The sequence below is a fragment of the Miniopterus schreibersii genome, assembly GCF_964146895.1.
Source record: "Miniopterus schreibersii genome assembly, chromosome: 15".
Classification (NCBI taxonomy): domain Eukaryota; kingdom Metazoa; phylum Chordata; class Mammalia; order Chiroptera; family Miniopteridae; genus Miniopterus; species Miniopterus schreibersii.
This window is the reverse complement of record NC_138115.1, coordinates 29891557-29911980: the sequence shown is the minus strand read 5'-3', so window position 1 is coordinate 29911980 and position 20424 is coordinate 29891557. Positions and strand designations below refer to the sequence as shown.

At 37.7% G+C, this 20424-nt stretch overlaps 1 protein-coding gene across 30 annotated transcripts in view; it reads left to right on the top strand.

The window, feature by feature from the left end:
- The window catches only part of CEP63 (centrosomal protein 63), a 41014-nt gene that overhangs the window by 3963 nt on the left and 16627 nt on the right, over nt 1–20424 (top strand). For 21 of the 30 annotated variants that reach the window (XR_014000403.1, XR_014000404.1, XR_014000405.1 and 18 more), the window contains 5 exons: nt 4806–4874; nt 5741–5918; nt 14152–14247; nt 15051–15173; nt 17721–17834. Coding sequence is in view for 24 of the 30 variants with exons in the window: in XM_081160078.1 (XP_081016204.1) it covers nt 4806–4874; nt 5741–5918; nt 14152–14247; nt 15051–15173; nt 17721–17834 (580 nt within the window). In the remaining 6 variants the exon portion in view is untranslated. Of the gene's footprint in view, nt 1–4805; nt 4875–5740; nt 5919–13546; nt 13705–14098; nt 14248–15050; nt 15174–17720; nt 17835–20424 lie in introns of those variants that run through there. The other 9 variants (XR_014000407.1, XM_081160075.1, XM_081160073.1 and 6 more) reach the window with 3 other exon arrangements.

The following is a 20424-nucleotide window of genomic DNA, read 5'->3' as shown; positions in this document are numbered from 1 at the left end:
CTATTATTGCAAATAGTTGTACAGTGTATATCCTTGTGCATATGTGATTTCATATTTTTGCCATTGTATCTTTGGGATAGTTTCCTAGAAGTGACATTTTTGGATTAAAAGGTAATAAATGCATATATATCAGTTGTTAGGTATTGCTGAAATCTCCTCTATAGTAGTTGTGCCATTTAGTATTCCTTGTGCAATGTATATGGGTACCTGCTTCCCATGCTTCATGAGTATATATTTAATTTTTGGTTAATCTGAGTTTTAATTTTTGGTTAAACTAATACAGCAGGAAGGGTAACTCAGTGTAGTTTAAATTTGATGAGCAAGGTTTGAACATCTTTTCATATGTTTAAGGTTATTTGCATTTCTTTTTCTTTTTTTTTAAAAACTTATCTTTATTGGTTTCAGAGAGAGGAAAGGAGAGGGAGAGAGAGAGATAGAAACATCAATGATGAGAGAGTCATTGATAAGCTGCAACCCACAACCCGGGCATGTGCCCTGACGGGGAATCAAACCCTGATCTCCTGGATCCCAGGTTGACTCTCAACCACTGAGCCACGCCCGGCCGGGCGCATTTCTTTTTCTATGAGCTACTTGTTCATGTCTTCTGCTCCTTGTTCTATAGATTCCCTCCCCCTCAATTTTTAGGTTCTCTGTATATTTGGAGAATTAAGCCTTTGTGATAAAACTTTCAAGTACTGTTGTCAGTTGTCTTTTAACTTGGCTTATGACATTTTTCCCATGTAAAAATGTATTTTTATTTACTCAGATTTCTTAGTCTTTCCCCTTATTCTTTCTGGATTTTGAATCACAGTTTAGACAGTGTTTTACAATTTTATTTTTATTTTGGAAAATTTCTTTGATACTTTATCTGCTGATTTTTCCCCCTTAAGTTTAAGTAGGGACCTTTCTGGGCAATGGTAAATTATATTGATTGTTTATTGGAGCAGCCCTAGTATATCTGACAGAGCCGTCGATCTTTGTAATCATAGTAATGCCAAGGCAAGTAAGGGACAGAGCATTGTATCCTTTAAATGAGATTTGATGGGTAGGCATATCCATCTCTTCTATTAGTACACATTTATTTGTAATTCTATCCAGAGTTTTTTCTTCCTGTGTCCCATTTTGTGAGTAATTTTATCTTGGCCGCATACTTTAGATATTTTTCCTGATCTGTGAAACGAAGAGATTAACTTGGAGGTCTTCGTGTTCTTTCTAGCTCTTAAATTCCTAGAAATATGCTAATGAATTTCAAGCATTTGCCCATTATCAGATGTCCTTTTTGGATTATTTTTTCCCCTAAGATTTAAAGTGTGTTTCTGTTTTGGCCGGTTTGGCTCAGTGGTTGGAGCGTTGGCCTGCAGACTGAAGGGTCCCAGGTTCAATTCAGGCCAAGGGCATGCACATCGATTGTAGGCTCCATCCCTGGCCCATTTGGGGCGGGGGCCCATGAGGGAGGCAACCAGTTGATGTGTCTCTCTCACATCATTGATGTTTCTCTCCCACTCTCTCTGAAAAGCAGTGGAAAAACTATCCTTGGGTGAGGATTAAAAACAAACAGAACACACAATAAAGTGTGTTTCCCTGCTTCCCAGACTTGATGAAAAAGCTTGTATTTCCTTTAATCATCTTATTCCAGATTTCACTGATTTAAAACAGCTTTCATTTCAAAGGAGAGTTTTAATTAATAACTTTTGTTTGTTGATGTCTTGGTCTAAATGCAGAAATGACTAAGGTTGCCCTCTAACAATTGTAGAGCTACACAGTTTCCATTGAACCACATCAGCGTTTTATAAAAGTGTTAGTGGCCAGGAGTGGCAGATTACCAAAGAGTAATTACTTAAACCTTGTATTTAATCTTATGAACAAAGATACTTAACTTTTCATAATTATCACATGGCACAGGCAAAGAAGAAAGCAAAGTGACATAGTGCATAGAGTTGAGTGAGGGTCAGGCTGGTTAGGAAAGGAATTAATGATATGGCTATGAGAAACTGAAATGAGAAAAGTCCACAGAAAATCTGAGTCCTTGCTATTTACCTGATCCTAAGGAACGAGAATTGATGGTGTTTGACAGCTACTCAAGCAGATGGTGAGGGTATTATTAAAGAAACACATTACACATTAATAAGCTTACTTCATTTTACACAGAGAATGCTGCTGCTCCCCCCAGCCCCTCTTTAAAAACAGGGATATCTTTGTTTTAGACAATTATTTTGATTTCTGAAATGGTAATTTTCCTCATGTGGACTATTTCACTATTGTGCTACTGCCACCTGGTGGCTATGGTAGTGATGTTATACTTTAGTTTTTATTTTTTCCTGTATTCCCACTTTTGATTTGGTTTGATTTTATTGCCAAGAAGACTCTGTTGAAGAAGACATATTTTAAGATATGGAATACTGTAAAATATATAAGATTGTACATTGGCTATAACTTGTAAGTCACACTGCCTACATTTGAATCCTAGGATAATAATTTGTAGTTTATCACAGTCAAGTTATTTAGGTCTGTTTCCTCAGAGTAATAGCATTGATCTTTTGTGAGTGTCATGAAGAATGAATTAGTTAATATATACATGGCAGAGCAGTTGAGCACTCAATGATTTTTAGCTTCTATTATAAATATTGCTAATTATTAAATAATGCCATCCAGAAAATGTATCAATGTATTATATATTACTAAGTGTGTATTAATAATATATAATACTAAGTATGTTAATATTTAAGAATAACATGGCCTAAAAAATATAATTTTGCTAATGATAATTTTGAATAATTGCACTTTCCTACATATTTAATAAATATCCATGTATAGTTGTCAGGAGCATGCTGGTTACAGTGGATATTTAACTGGCTACTAGAATCCCATGAAAAAGCTGGAAGAAATCTTGGAGATTATAGTACATACTCCTTATTTTACAGATGCAAAAACTGAAGTCCGGGGATACAAAGCTAGTTAGTTGCAGAGCAGAGCTGTATCCTGGGTCTCCACCTGCATGGAACTGGGTGAACCCTGTACTGCCTCTGAGTTCTCTAGAGTGGACCAAACTTGGAGTCTGGGCTGTGTTATAATTGACCGTATCATGCTTTGAAAGAAAGTGGAGTAGGACATAAAAACCTTTTTCTTTAGGTTTTTATTTTGTCTAATGAAGGACAAACTGACTGGAAAGAACCCTCTCTGCCATATTTATGCTTGAGTAGTCTGTTACTCCTGTTAGAACTTTGGAGATAGGTACAGATAACTCTCAGCAGCTGTATTCTCCAGCTTTCTCACTCTCCCCTGTTTCCAGGAGACTGCCTGTCTCTACAGTTTCCCTCTGGGAGAACTGTTTGGGTTATTTTTTTTCTTTCCCATACCGGACTATTAACTCCTTGGAAAGGGCAATGTCTTTCATCACTATATATCTAGTGGTGAGTACAACACTGAATTCTTTGTTGAATGAAAGAATCCTCAGAGAAATACAATTTTTAGACAAGACGTTAGGACAGAGGGGCAGAACCTCCACAACATGGTATTTGGGAATCACCTAAGAGACTAACTTAGGATTGAGCCTTTGAAGGTTTTAGGAAAAAAGCGTTCTCTCAGGAGTGAGAAGTGGTTTGACATTGACTCAGGTTTTGAAGATTTGCAATAATAGGTGAGAAACAGTAGCTATTATTACTCATTGGTACTTCTGAATATAAGGGTGGCCTTTCCTCCTCACCTTCCTTTCTTATTCGTCTTTTTTTTTTTATAACATTTTTTTTTTTATTTCAGAGAGAGGAAGGGAGAGAGAGATAGAAACATCAATGATGAGAGAGAATCATCGAATCATCCCATCCATAGGCCGCCTCCTGCACGCCCCCTACTGGGGATGGAGCCTGCAACCTGGGCCTGGGCCCTGGCCAGGAATCGAACCATGATCCTCAGGTTCATAGTTCGACGCTTAACCACTGAGCCACACTGGCTGGGCTCACCTTCCTTTCTTTATGGTGTCTTTCCCTTTCTACAACAGTCTCTTCTGTGTCCCTTCTCTTCTCTTTCTCTGCCAGACCCTTCCTGTGTTTCTCCAGCTGTGACCAGCTTGCATAGGGGGATAGGTAAAAGGGAGAGGAATTGACATTAAGCTCAGCCGAAAGCATCCAGCACATGCCCTGTTGAAATGCTACACTAAGCTCTGGAGCTGCAGGGATGAATAACATTGGTTTTTTGCCCTGGAGGGATGGACAGTAAGGAGAAAGAATGTTCCACTGGGTGTAACTCCTGTGAAAGAACCTAAGGACTAGGAAGGATGAAGTGTAGAGGAGGGAGGGCCCACATAGCTCCTTTGAGAGGAGGGAGGGTGTTCTAGGAAGCTTCAAGGGTTTGTCACATTGAGGGTGAGTAGGATCTCCTGTGATGGACCAAGGAGGGCAAGCTCAGGGCATTGAATCTGTTTATAGTATCTCTTAAAAAAAAAAAAAAGCTACACTTTTTCTCTGATGTGTGTGACCCCTAATTTCTTCTGTATGGGGGTCTATGTCAGTGTCCCTCCACCCTTATATTAGGGAGTAGGGATACAACAATGAGGTATTGATTTCAGTCATGCTAGGAGAGAGTCAACAGCAGCTCAGATCCCTTTAAGTCATTTTGTTTTAGTCTGAAATGTATTTGGCCCTAATATTTTTGGAAGTGATATTCCTTGACTGCTCCTTCAGTCATCCTGAGAAGCGCAGCATTTTCTCGTTATTACTTGTATACTTTCGTTCACATTCTTAAGTTTGTCAGTTGGAATGTTAGAACTTAAAAAATGGATTTTCTCCTGACTGATATTTTTGCTTTTCCAGTTGCCAAAGCAAAGGGGATTTGGCGATGGAGGCTTTGTTGGAAGGAATACAAAATCGGGGACGTGATGGGTAAGTTTGCTTTTGACCTTAAGCTTCTCCCTCAGTTTAAACAGTGTATGTGAGCTATGCCTCTGACCATTTTGTGCTTTGGGTATAGAAGCAAAAGTGTTGAGCCAAAGCTAAGCTGATTCATGTTGTGGATAGCATCTCTCTCTGTTGTTGGCCTCATCTCAGCTTCCCTTCATCCCTCTTTAAATTTTCTACTCTTAACAAGCAAGCATAGAAGTAAAGAGCTTCTGTGACACTGAGAACAATGTCTTAAGAAAGTGTTTAAGCCTCAGTAGTTATAGCTGTCTGTGAGCGTTCTTTGCTGTTTCCCACTCTGGCATATCTAGCATCTCCCAGAACTTTGAAGGACACCAGTAAGTTTACAATAATCAGATAGGTTGCAGTAAGTTTCTGCTAATAAGATGGGAAAGAATAGTTGAAATAAATCTGACTCAAGGATGAATTTCTTGAAACAGCTCTTAAAATTGTATTTTCCCAATAGCCTACTTGTTTCCAAGGCTTTTTATTTTGACTGAGATTGTGAAATAAGCCATCCTGGATTCTTCCTGAAAGCTTCCCTAGAATATTAGAAAAGCACTAGTTGTTGGCTGTCGAAGTCTCACTCACAGGCCAGACTTAAAACATCAATTTTGTGTTTGACCAAATGACTTAGGCTTTAGGTTGGCTGTTAGAGGGAGACAAAATATTTTTGGGAAAAGTCATCACCCTAATATGAACATCAAAAGGAAAAGCTCTGGAGTCCAGTTCTTTGCTTCTGATAATTTATTTATTGACATTTTGCCCCCTCAGGTAGGTTTATATCTGCTGTATTTTTGCATCTGAAAGATGAAAACCCACTTTGACATGTTCTGTGTTCTTATTTATAGGGGATTTTTGACATCCTGTGAAGCAGAACTGCAGGAGCTCATGAAACAGATCGACATAATGGTGGCTCATAAAAAATCTGAATGGGAAGGGCAGACACATGCTTTAGAGGCTTGCTTGGACATCCGTGAACAGGAACTTAAGTCTCTTAGGAGTCAGTTGGATATGAAACACAGAGAGGTAAAGCAGTTGGTTTATTCCTCTTTTTGATATTTCGACCTTTTATATTAAATATATTTCTTAAATATTTGTTGAACAAAGTATTTTTGTGTCTTTAGTTTCTATGTTGTCTTTTAATTCTAATGGTTTCTTTTATTATTTTATTTTTTTCCAACACTGTTTATTCCCTCTGCCCTCTTCCACCTCTGCTCCCACCCAGTCATTACCACACTGTTTTCCATGTCCATGAGTTCCCTCCCTCTCTCTCTCTCTTTTTTTGCTCCATCCCTCTCTCCTTCCAACAATCCCCACCCCTCCACCAAGGTGTCTGCCAGCTCTCTATCTATGAGTCTGTCTCTATTTTGCTTGGTAGTTCAGTTTGTTCATTAAGTTCCACATATGAGTGAAATCATATGCTATTTGTCTTTCTCTGACTGGCTTCCTTCACTTACCATAATGTTCTCCAGGTCCATCCATGGTTTCTTTTAGAAGAAAAATCTATTGTGAAAATGCCTAAGAATATAAATATTTATTTCAATGAGCATGTTGCTTTGGTCACATATAATACATACATAACTTCTTTATAAAAATGTGAATTTTGTCACATGATCTTTGTATAACCTCTGTCCTATATATCCATATTAACATTCACTGAGGTTAGTCAGCATTGTTTTTGGCCTCACTGTATGCCTAGTATGAAAAAGTTAAGCCCAGAATTCAATAATTTACCTCTTCTGGTTAGATTTAAAACAAAATTCCAAAAATCCCTTTTAAAAAATTTATAATTGCTGTTGTTCAAAATTAGGGGAAAAGAAAAAAGAGGAAAATAAAAATTACCTGCAATCCTGCCACTCACAGATTTTGGTGATTTGGGGGAAAAGTTTAATATTTGCTGATTGATTTCTTATAACTTAGCTGGTACAGTAGAAGTACCTGGAATATTGGAAGGGAAGCAGAAAGCATTTGTAAGTGCAAGAATTGCCTCTAAATTTCTGGCATGAATGTCAATCTCAGAAGTATTAGAAGAGTCGTAGGGAAACACTGGTCCCAAGTCCTACTCTGATGGACTTCCTTCCATAGGATCCCCACTCATTAGTGCTGCTGTTCACTTTATTCAGGTACACTTCTGTGAGTGGCACACTGAAATTGTGATTCTATTGATGACTTATCAAGACTATTTTAGACTATTTCATTTAGCAAGGAAGGAGCGAGGCTTGATGAAAGTGTATTATGTTTGTCAAGTGGCTCTCATTGGTTGGCCATTGGCACTTTGGGTCAAAACAGTACATAGTAATATTGGCCATGCCAAATTCAGTTTCTGTGAGTGCCCCTTGCTAAACTGGAATTTATTTCAAAATTTGGATAGAACTTGAGAATTTATTTTAAAATTACAACTCATGCAAAGATAGGTGGTGAAGTGCATGGAATCATATTTAATTTTAAAACTTGTGACTTAGGTAGAGTCAGTGCTCCTTATCTGGTAAGCTGCTTTCACTACCACTTCTTTATTTCTCTTAAGGCAAAACAAAAGTAGTTCAGTTTAGTAAGTTAAAGTGATAGTGATTTTCCAGTTAAGGAAAACATTATATATATGTCTCCAAGTCATGTATTTTGGTATAAACCTGTTAGAGTAATTCTTGTGTGTGTGATTATGAGAGTATTTAGTCACTTTGAGGCTGTTTGAACTTATTTTTGTAGCTTAGTTTGGATGTCAAGAGCGTTATTGCTATTACTTAATACCTTAAAGAGAAATTATAGGTTCCATGTTAAGGATTTGAAGATTACAGGGTTGAACTGGCACATAAAAGAAATTTAGAATTGTAGCTGTCTGGCCAATTTGCTGCTTCATTGAATGGGCTGCTGAAAGTTGATTAACTTTTTAGAACTAAAGCACTTTTACCAAACACTAGTAATGGAATCTGTTCCGTAGAGATTGTCTGTGAAATTGTGTTGGGTCCTGGCTGGTGGTTCAGTTAGTTGGAGCATCGTCCCATACACCAAAAGGTGGCAGGTTTGATTCCTGGTCAGGGCACATACCTAGGTTGCTGGTTCGATCCCTAGTCGGGGCGTGTATGGGAGGCAACCGATTGATGTTTTTCTCACATTGATGTTTATCTCCCTCCCTCCCTCCCTCTCTAAAAATCTCTAGAAACATAGCCTTGGGTGAGGATTAAAAAAAAGAAAGAAAAGAAATTGTATTGGTAATACTATGTTTATATTCTACTTTGAACAGTAAATGACATGAGAACTAGAAAATAGGGCTGTAAATTTTTTTCATTCTTATTTGTCAGCCTAGAAGCAGTTAGTCCTGTGGTATAAACCAGAGCTGCTCAGGTGATGGGCCCACAATGAGTTAAAAATCTTACAGCAGAATGTAAATCAGTGCATTGTGTCCTTCACTTCATAGAAGGTTTTGCTGTATAAAAATGTCAGCTACACTGAACAGTGTGTTTCGTGACACAGTTGATTTACATCCTGCCTCAAGCTCCTCATACCTGCTGTTGTGGCCAGCGCCTGCCCATTCATAGGTTGTACGTATAAACAGCCCATTTTTTAAGCGAATGCTTTATATGTTTTCTGATTACACTGTTGGGACTGGGTTGGTTTTAATGGACATTTCTGCTGCTGTTACCTTGTCACACCCTACAGAGCAGGTAGACTTAATGAAACGAGTAAGGAATTTGGAGTCCTGGCTCTGCCTCTTCTCAACTGACTGGCCTTGAACAAATAATTTAACTTCTCTGAGGCTGTTTCATCATGTGTAAAATTAGGATTAAAAACCCTAAGTCACAGTGTTGTTGTGAAGATTGAGTTACTGTTTAAGAAAGCACTTTGAAAACTATAAATTGCATTTAGAATCAGTGATTTCAGCCCTTCTGTCACCCACACTAACTGTTTCAAACCTTGGCCCCCGTCTCTCTGCCTCCTGCCATCGCTCACTCTCAGGTTTAACCTCTTTTTTCCCCTCCTTTTGTTTAAGACAGTTAAATATTTTGAGTGCCCATTATGAGCCAGATCCTGGTACATAAAATGAAACAATCTTTCCTTCACATTTAATATTTATGTTTGCCATATATAATAAGCACAAAGAAAAATGGTCCTACAGGCTCATAAAGAAAAACAGTGATTGTCTGTCCCACCCCCCTGAACCTAGGATTCCTGCTTCTCTGAAGCACTCATTTCGATGCCTTTCTCTTTCTTTTGGTATTTTCCCCATGTTTCTAAGTAACATTTTATACTTACATATCCTACTTTTCAGGTTTAGCTATATATCTAATGATTTTCTACTATGGAAATTAAGGATTTTGCTCTCTTCCATACTATTTCCATTCCCTCATCCTGCCAGGATTACATATCTTAATTTTTGGTTAGCTAGGTTTTTAGTATTTACATCATTAAGATGTTAAATATTATTCACAGCTTAGTCAGATAGTATAATGATAATCAAACTTATTTCTTGTGTAATTTTTATTTTCTTGGGATTGAATAATTGTCTTGTTTTCATTTGCTTTTTAAAAGCATACCTACCAGTGATACTTCCCAAACTCTGACACAAATGTAAGTTTTCTTACTGTTTTCAGACATGCCAGGTACTGTACCTATTTTCTTCTTTTTTTTTTTGGAGCTTGCCATTCTCAAATATGGATACAGTATATAGGCATGCAGGAGAGTTTCATCTTGGGAACTCATTTCACCATTATTCTGGAGCTTTTATACATTTACTTCTTCATTTTGGTAGAACATAATTTTATGCATCAAAAAATACCTTTATTCTCTCTTCGCATCTGATTGAAAGTTTGATTGGCTGTGGAATCCTGCTTTAGAAGTAAATTTCACTCAGGATGTTTTTAGTTAAATGTGATCTTTCAGACTTTAACATTTGGTAATGGCAGACTAGGTAATTTGCGCCAGTTCACCTACTGAGGACAAGTAGATAAGTTAGACTTAAAAAAAAAAAGTCCGCTTGAAGTAGAGTGCTAACAGGACAGTGAAGAATTACCAGGCCAGGGTCTGCACTGAGCTATCTAGGTCCACAGAAGTGAGCTCAGGGTTTGGGGCAATTATTAGCTGAAACTAGAGATGGCAGCTGAGAGCAGGTAGAGACTGAATAGGGCTTTTGATAACTTCAAGGGGTTAAGAGAATAAAGGATTTGATGTCCAACGTGGGCCTGAATCCCTCCTCGTTTTGGGTTGGGAACCTGAAAGGAGTAAGGATGGGCCAGATGTAGAGTAGGCCCTCTTCAAACTGCTATTAAGCTGCAGACATTTAAATCTCTGAATTAGTTTAAGGTGATCTAGAGTAGCTCCAGAGTGCTAGGCAGCTCCAGAGTGCTAGGGCTTCCAGGAACCTAGAAAAAAGCAAACTTACATTTTCTCTCCAAAGGGGAAAAAAATCACCATTCTGGCTCTCAAATTATTTCTTCAAATAAGTTTGCAAATATAATGCTTGATAACCACTGAGGAGGCAACATCAGACACATAAGGAGCAAGACAAAAAAATTATAAAAAACAGAGGCAATAGACGATAGAAGCAGACCCAAGGCAAATCTAGATGGTGGTATTATCATGCTTAGACTTTCCAGTAGTTACATTTACTGTGTTCAGAGAGACTAAAGATAAGATTGTGCAATTCAAGAAAGAATTGGAAACTATAAAAAAACTCCAAAATGAGTGGACATTAGAGTATTGAGAAATAGAATAATTGAAATCAAGGTCTTAAAGATTGAGGTAATTAGTAAACTGGAAGATGGCACAAAAGAAAATGTTTAGAATAAAGCATAGACAAAATGAAAGCAAATACAGAAGAGAAAGAGGACACAGGGAGCACTTTGGGATCCCTGAAAGAGAAAAGAGAGAATGGGCGAAGCAGTATTGGGAGGTAAATTGGCTGAGGTTTTTGCCCAAAGCAAGAAAGACAATGCGTTTAAGAAATCCAAGAATCTCAAGCAAGATGAATAAAAAGAAATATTTACCTAGGTTGAAAACTATAGACAAAATAGAAATCTGAAAAACAGTCAAAGAAACAAACAAAACCAGAAAGATTATCTACCAAGATAAAAGACAGATTATCTACAAACAGTTCTTAACAGTTGACTTGATAGCTAAAACAGTGAAAGCCAGAAGACTAGAATATCTACAAAGAAATGACTTTTTCCCCTGCCAAACCAGAAATCTATACCCAGAATAAAGATCAAATCAACAAAACTTGAGAGAACTTGTCATTGACAGACCTGCACCAAGGAAATACTAAGGAATTTTCTTCAGGAAGAAGGAAAGTGATGATGATGGAAAAAATTAATGAAATGAAATGAAATAATGATGAAATAATAGTGAAATGAAATGAAATGAAATAAAATAGAAGAAGAAGGAAAGTTATCCCAGATGGAAGCTTAAGAGATTAAGGAAGAAATGAAATAGTAAATATGTGGGTAAATTTAAATGAAGATTGACTGTCAGTAACAACAATAACCTTTCAGTTTAACACATGTGTAGGATTATGATCTCATTTAAGTCAGATTTGGGGGTGTAAATGGAATCAAAGTATTTCTATAGTCCTTGGGTTGCCTGGGAATTGGTAAAACAACTAATTAACATTAGATTTGTTCAATCACAGACCCATGTTTTAATCTTGAGAGAACCATTAGAAGTATATATTAACATATTAATAGAGTATATATCTCCCAAGCTAATAGGAAAGAAATGAAATGATAAGTTACCAGTTCCAAAGAAGGCAAAAAAGGAGAGAAAAAGGAACATAAAGCTTATTAAGTACAAATAGCACTCAATAAGATGATAGATTTAAATCCAAAGAAGTCCATTCAATGTAAATACACTAAGTGGCTCAATTAAAAGACAAAAATTTTCCAGCTGGGTAAAAGTAATTAAACTCAATTATTTGGTGTTTGTGAAGTACAGCAAAGTTGAAATAAAACTAAAACTGTGTATCATGTAAAACACTTTGAGTAGAAATATTGTATAGGTATATTCATATTAGAAAAAGTGAACTTGAGGCAGAAGCAATGAACATTACTCAGGTGAAGAGAAACACTTCATAATGATAAAATATGAAATTTCAGTGCACGTAACTGTAGCAGACATTTTTTGTGGCCTGTGCCTCCTGATTTCATCTTGGCTGTGCAACGGCTCCTGTGCACTGCCAGCATCTCACTACCTATGCTTCTCTTCCTGGAGTCTTAGAAGGCTGCTCAGGTGAAACCTAGAAGTGTGGGGATGTTAACACTCATGGGGCAGGCAGGCCTTAAGCAGTGGGGGAACTGGAACTGGTGCATATTCTGCAGCTTCTCATCCTGGAGGGACAATTCTGAAACACATTCTGTCTGGTTCCTTGGTGAGTTCCCAGTGTCATTTAGCCCCAGCTGCTTAACTGAAGAAATAATCACACACCCTTTTATTGGCTTTTCTTCCTTGTTTGGGTCTCCCTTCCCATTTCCTCACTGTGCTACCTGGGATCACTTCCAATTATGTGCTCTGAAGTCCATGCCTCAGGCTACACTTTTGGGAGAACTCAAACTAAAACAAACCCCCAAAAAATTGAAATTTGTAAATATCTAATAAAATAGTTTAAAAAGAAATTTCTCTCCCGTTCTCCCTTATCTGTGTGCAAAAAGAGGCAGAACTACAAAGAGAAATAGAATAAGTCATAATAGTATAGGGGAATTTTAACCCCCCCCTTTTTAAAAAAATGTATCTTTATTGATTTCAGAGAGAGATAGAAACACCAATGATGACAGTCATTGATCAGCTGCCTCCTGCAGGCCCCCTGCTGGGGATTGAGCCCACAACCTGTAACCTGCTTTTCTTAGTAACTGATGGAACAAGAGACAAATATCAGTAAGGATATAGATTTGAGCATCGTGATCAACACTTGACCTAAGTTATACATACAGAACTCTGCACAAGGGGAGTTGGAGTACACGTTCTTTTCTAACACAAACAGAACTCTTTCCAAAATTGACCATTTGCTGGGCCAGAAGGTAAATCTCAACACAATTCAAAGGCTTGAAATCATAGAGAATGATCTCTGAACATAGTGGAAACAAGTGAGAAGATACCTAAAAATTAAAAATTCTTTAAAACATTTTTATAAATGGTTTTCTCAGTCAAATCTTATTATTTTGAAATGACTCAGTTTTAAGCTTAGAAAGTTTCCTCCTACCCAGAAATCCAGTAAATATTCACTAAATCTTTTTTAAAGAGTAGTTTTTCTCTTTTCCATTTTATTAGCTACATTTAATCATTCTTCCAGTTTAAACTTCAGAATCACTTTTTCAAGTTCAAAAAAAAAAATCCTACTAGAATTTTTCATTGGAATTGTGTTAACTCTTTGTTCTTATAAGAATTTTTTCCTGTTTTTTACACTGAAGTATAATTGAGCTATAACATTATATTAGTTTCATGTGTACAGTATAATGATTCAATATTTTTATAAATTGCAAAATGACTATTGCAATAAGTCTGCTTAATATCATCGTCATACATAGTTACAAATTTTTTTCCTGTGATGAGAACTTTTAAGATCTATTTTTTGCTTTATTTTTAAAATTACCATTCTATATTGTATTCTATATTGTATTGTACCTCCTGATCCTCCTCACCCCGCTCCCTCCTCACTTACTAACAGATGCAGTTCTAACTGGGAGAGAGGCCGAGAAATACTGATGGATATTGATGGAGGTGAGGGCTGGGCCTGAACTGCCTGTGGCTAGTATCAAACCATTGTGAAATGGGTTAGGATAATGTCCTTGCTCTGGTTGGTGGAACTGATTTCTCTGAATTGGGATAAATGGTAAGGCAGGTGTAAGTCTCCCACTGTCTTTTCTGTCTGACATTACTATTTTGCATTTTGATTTATAGAACTTATTCTTGCCATCTCAGAGTTTTGTTCAATATTCTTAGTTTCCAAGGTTCTTATAACTGTATATCTCTTAATTTTTTCATGTGTTGTATTAAAAAAATTTTTTTTTATAGAAAGGGTTATGGAGACTAAATCAGAGAGTGAGAACAAGTTTTCATCTAAACGTAGAAATAGAACAGTTGTTTGTTTCTCATTTATGGCAATGCTGTAGACCATTAAATAATTAGATATTTGACTTAAATGAGAAGTGGGGTAATACCATATACAATTGAGAACTTGTGTTTACAGATAAGTACAAAGGTTATTTTCTGTTTTTATGTTTCAGGGATATTGTTTCAATGCTAATAATGAACACTGCTACCACCTGTCTACTTGTAGGTTGGAATGTTGCGTCAGCAGGTGGAAGAACATGAAAAAGCCAAGCAGGAGATAGCCATGGAATATAAGCAGGAGTTAAAGAAACTACATGAAGAAGTGAGATTTTAATTCTGTTATGTGTTGTATTATTTTGTCTCTTTAATCCTTGAGAATTTTGTTAATGGGCCAGTTTCTGCTTTGTAAAGTGGGAAGTACATGTTCCCTGGGAGGAACAGGGGTGGGAACTGATTTCTCTGTTCTTAAGTCCAGGCAAAGAATCTTGACCTAATTATACATTTGATGCTACCTAGAACAGAGGTTCTAAAATGTGTTTCTTGGTTGAGTACCTGAAAGAAATAAAGCTATTTTTGTATAATACTGTGACCTATTGATACCAAAAACTTATATTAAATATTATTTTTGAGTTAAGTCAGTTACTAGATTTTAAGTAATGGAGGATCCAAAGGTTTCAGAAGCATTTTGGGATAAATAAGTAAGACAATTTGTCAACTCAATTTTGTTGTTAAGATTGGGAAAATTACTTTTAATTTCATTCCAAAATACTTCTCCCCTGACTCTCAGGGTTCCGCAGGAGAATGGCTCAGAACCACAGCCTTGCTGCTTTTATGGGGGTGGGAGGAACTGCGGGGATCCTAAGCCCAGGGCTTTTGTAATAACAAAGTTTTGTTAAAAATATTTTCCCTTTATACTATCTTTGACTCAATGTATTTCTTCTCTAGTGTTTATGTTTTATATATAGTTTGAGTTGTTTTGTATTTTAATTTGCAAATCAAAGATGCTCTTAATCTATTTTTGGTAGTACTATTTCGCACTGCTCTTGCTTTCACAATACCAATTTGCTCCACCACCACTGTTTACATATTCTTAAATTTTAAGTCTAGAAATAACTGTGTCTACAGTTAGGCAGACTGAAGAGAAGCTATGAAAAACTACAGAAAAAGCAAATAAGGGACTTCAGAGGAAACTCCAAAAACCACAGGGAAGATCGGTCTGAAATTGAGAGGTTAACCGGAAAAATAGAGGTACGTTCATAGTAATAATTTCTTCATAGTGATTGTCAGCCTTCTTAGAGGACAGTGCTGTTTCTGGTAGTGTTCGTTTCTGAAATCAATTTTCTCCCATCTCGAGGACTGCCACCAAGCTATTTCAAAGGTCAAGGGTGATCTATACATCCTATCATCTTATGATTCCCTTTCGTTGACGGGGTTACTAGTTATCAGTAATTCTCAACAGAGCAGTACCACCTTTCAAGGGCATTTGAGACTATATGGAGACATTGTTTTGGTTGTCAAAATGACTGGGAGTGAAACTGGTATTTAGGGGACAGGGACCTGGGACACTAAACATGCTGGGGACTGATCCACACAGAAAGGATTATTGTACCCAGAATGCTAATATTGAGAAACATTGACCACCAGTTACTAGCAATCTTTGGTGGCAGTGTCCTTGTCTTACTTATCAGAGTAGGGGCCTAGTAAATATTGAAAGCACAGGGCTCTTCTGTACAGAGCACTCTGCATATCAGATTGTTTGTCCTCAGTGCCCATTCAGATATAGTGAGCCATTTACCTCCCTCTTTGCTGACTTTGATTATTGTGTACTATATGGAGTCCCTGAAGACCTTGAGGGAGCGTTGAGTTAACATTGCCAAGAGTAGATGGAGCAGCAGCACAGGGCTGACACTTTTCTCCAGGAATCTGCCGCTCCCCTCCTCTGTCTCTGCCGTTGGTTCTCCAGTGCACCTAGGAACCACCCAGAGTCCTCTTCAGGTTCCCAGAGATGCTGATCCAGTAGTATGGCATGGGACCCAGGAATCTGCATTTTATCCAACTCCCGTAGCTGATTCTAATTTGAGAAACATCGTTCAACATCCTTTTATGATTACTTACAATGTTTCTACTCAGAGCAATCTGTTAAATGCCAATATATTATTACTACCTAGAATTGCAATTTCTGTTGAATATTCTTGTGCATCTCAATATTTTTATACATTTGAAGAGCTTAGAAACTGAGGACTGCAGAGATACTGCTTCCTCTCTCACCCTCTTCAGTGATACCTGGACTTTCCCCCGCAAATTCCTCATTACTATTTCCTGACCAATCTCTTTTCTTTCTACCTCAGAAACCCCATCTTTGATTTTCATGTCATCAGCCTATATCACCAACCAATGTACATACAACCAAAGTAGTCACTTTCTGATCCCTGGATTATTCCCCTGGTTCAAAGATTTCAGCTCCTAGTTCATTGCCACTCTCTTATCATAATTCTTGAGGGTTTTAGTGTTCAGTTTTATAGTACCCTTGGTCTTCAAATTCCTTGGTGTTCTTTTCTCCTTAGATATTCTGATCTCCTCCCTGACTCATCCATCTATTCCCATCACCATTCCTTAGGTGTTGTCATTACCAATACTTGCAGCCCTCCTAGAATCACATTTGAAGCATCTCATTCTCTGACTACCATCCCTGTCTTTTCAGCTCACTCTCCCTCTAGTCCCTGGCCTTTCAGTAATACTTGACCCCCTCCCTTAAAGTGAATGAATTCGGCCACCTCTCTTCACTGTTCCATATCTACCTCGTGTCCTCACTTACCAGTCCTTACTCAGTGTAAATTCCATGGTTACATTACTTACACCCCCCTTCAGTGCCTGTGTTCCTTTTGCTTCATTATATTTGCTTGGCAAAACCATAACTCTGGTTAAGTCCTGCTTTCTGCCCACTCCGTACTTGCTGTGAGTGGCAGAACATGGCTGGAGAACGTAATCATGCTGGCTGACCTCATTTTAAGTTTGTGGTTGCTCACCTCAATTGGGTACCAATGCTACCCAGAATCATACTGTATTTCCACTCTCCTGCTTTCCGTGACTGTTTCATACTTTTCTCTTTTCTCAAACTTTCAACACTTTTCCCCACATCCTCACCTTTGGGTGATGATCTCACTTTCTGTTTCACTGAGAAAGTAGAAGCAATGAGAAGAGAATTCTCACAAACTTCCAATACTTTCTATCCACCTATTTGCAGCTGTGCCCATGTGCTCTGACTTCCTGCTGGAGGAACTGTCCATGCTCTCCCCCTTCTCTCTCACATCGATGTTTCTCTCTCTCTTTCCCTTCCTCTGTCTCTAAAAATCAATGAAAACATATCCTTGGGAGAGGATTGAAAAAAAAAAAAAAGAATTTGGCTAGCGAGGGATATCTGTAATCATATTTTGAAATTTTAGTTAACTATCTTAGCATCAGTTTTCTGAAAAATTACTAAAATAACTAAAATTACAATAACCCTTAGGTGGCAGCAAATCAGTGAAAATGGTCATGAACCCAGTATTAGCCCCTCTGTTTCCTACTCTTCACCATTAGGGCGTTAAATTTAGAAAGACAGATACCCAGATACACAGTATGTAAGGAATTCAGTATTACTCTACAGTCTATCAGCTAAGTGAGTAATGGGGCTCCTGCTGTGGAGAATGGTGTGTGTGTACCCAGGGACATGGGGAAAATTAAAGTAAAAGTGAATCTGGGAGTATGACAGCAAGGGAAGTACTTAGAAGTTAAGTGCCTTAATTGCCTCTTCAGGAATTTCGTCAGAAATCACTGGACTGGGAGAAGCAACGTTTGATTTATCAGCAACAGGTATCCTCTCTGGAGGCCCAAAGGAAAGCTCTGGCTGAACAATCAGAGATCATTCAGGTAGGACTTAAGACGTTTTAAAAGAATTCAAGGCAGAGAGGTTTTGATTAAATTTGAACTAGCTTGATGCAGTGGACATGTGCTTACTCATATCCACGTGTGTCCTCATGCCCACTTGTTCCTTTGCTTGCTTGCTTTCCTCCCTGGTTTCCTTTCTCCCTCACTCATGCTTGCTCTCTTGCTCTTACTCTGTCGGTGTCTCTAATTCTGGTGCTCGCCCTACGCTCACATTCATGTTCATTCTCCCAATCTTGTTCTCTCCCCCTCTCCCTCCACTTCTGTTTTTCTACCCCTGTTCTCTCTGTCTTTTCCCTTTCTTTGTGTCTCTGGCTTACCTGTTCTGGCTGTTTCTGGCTGTGTCTTGCTCTGACTGTGGTATCTGGCATACACTGGCTGAGGTGCTTCAGCGGGAGCTTCAGCAAGTCTCCCTGTTTGGACACAAATGCTGAGAGATTCACACTGCATTAGTGTGCACACTAATTAAAAGCAGTATCTTTGTGGCAACAGAAACACTTTTTAGAACACTAGTACAAACTGTTTTTTAATGAAGAACTAATGGCTTAAGCAAAACCAAAATATAGCCACCAATTTAGGAATATTTCTTTTTGTGACACATTCAGTTTGTTTGCTTTTTCAATTAAGAACCAAGAAAATAATGGGAAACATGGAGGGAAATGAATATTTGTGACTATCTATTATGTGCTAGACACTGTCTCAATCAATGCTGCTTCTAGATACAATTCTCTAGAATATATAGTTATATGTTATCTGTTTTATATGATAATCTGTTGAGATTGGTAGTTACCAGTTTTATAGAAGGAAGGAATAGACTGAATAAGTTAAGAGAGCTGGAGGGAAGCTTTTTATTTAAAAAAGAAAATAATCTGCTTATTTTTTGCTTCAAGTCTCTGTAATGTATTGGCTTTTTTTTTTAAAGAGTAGTTTATTGACTTTTAGAAAGAGAGGAAGGGAGAGGGAGAGAGAGAGAGAAACATCAATGTGAGAGTGCAACATCAGTCTGCTGCCTCCTGCATGCCCCCTACTGGGGATCTAGCCCACAACCCAGACATGTTCCCTGACTAGGAATCAACTAGCAACCTGCTGGTGCCTGGGAGGACGTGTAACCAACTGAGCCACACCAGCGAGGGCAATGTATTGGCTTTTGACCATGCCCCTGAAATATCAGCTGGCTGATAAACACCACTAATGGCTCTGCTGTGAGTGACTCCACTGAGAATGGCAGGAGGACTCACAGCGGCCTCAGGGAGTAAACTTATTTTCAAAGCTACAGTAAGCTACATAACCAGAATGGGCCAATAAAATTCTGAATGTCTAGACTTGAGATTTTTTACCTGAACTAAGCACTAAGTAAACATAAATACCCATAAGGTATCATTATATTCTAATCGTAGCCTTCAGGTTGGCAAAAAAAGAAAATTGAGCTTTTAATAGTTTTCAATTATTCATCTATGGCGAGTACTTACTGTTGATTGCAGATCCTTTATTTTCAACTTACTACTGTGATTACGCTGCATAATTGAAACTTGGCTGTAAAGTGAGGTTTTATTTACCACACTTCAGCTCGGGCTGGAGTGAAAAGCCTTTAGAAAGCTAATGTTTGTTTCCCTTCTAGGGCGTTTGAATTATTCTTCTGGTGGTTTTGTTTTAGTTAAAGCTGCTGTTTAGCTAAAGAAAACGTTACTCACATTTCTCTCTCTCCCTCAGCAAACTAACCAAAGAAAGTCTTTCTGTGATTCACTCTGTAGCTGAGTTGCATGGGCCTCATTAAAAACCACAAAAACTTTTTAATAAACTTTTCTGTACCGTTACCCAGCATTAATAGTTATCATTTTGCCAATCGTTTTTTAAAACTGTAATTTGCCATCTTAACCACTTTGAAGAGTATATATAGCACAGTAATGTTAACTGTATGCAGATTGTTGAGTACCTTTCAAAGTGCAAAATCTAAGACTGTGCCCATTGAAAACTCATCTGCTAATCTTGTTTCAGCCTTCCTTGCTTCTTATTGGGCTGGAGTATTACAAAGCATGTGACACACATTGTCTCTTTCCCAGCAATAAGAACTTAAAAAACATACTTTTAGTATACCAGTGTCACGTTAGCAGAATAGATAACTTCTTACGTAATTTAATATCCAGTGTGTTCAAATTTCCCCAGTTGTCTGAAATAATGTCATTTTACAGTTTGATGCTCAAATTGAATCCAATAAAAGTACATTGCATTTTGTTCATATATGAGTCACTTTGAACAATAAAGGTAGAAGACGGGGAGATTGGATAAGTGGATATCAACATTGATGCTTTCCCCCAATTTTAAAAAATTCTTGATGTAAATGTTTTTCTTACATATTTCTTAACATTCAAAAATGAGGCTCAGAATAACTTCTAACCCTTTGAGTTATGTATTTGCTTGAGTTCTTTTCTTTCAGTCAGCCATTGAAATGACATAACACATGCCCATTTTAGAAATAGGAGAAAATGTAGATGAAGTGAGAATTAAATGAAGTTACCTATAATCCTATCCTTTAGAGATTTACCATGATTAATATTTTGGAGTAAATTTCTCCCAC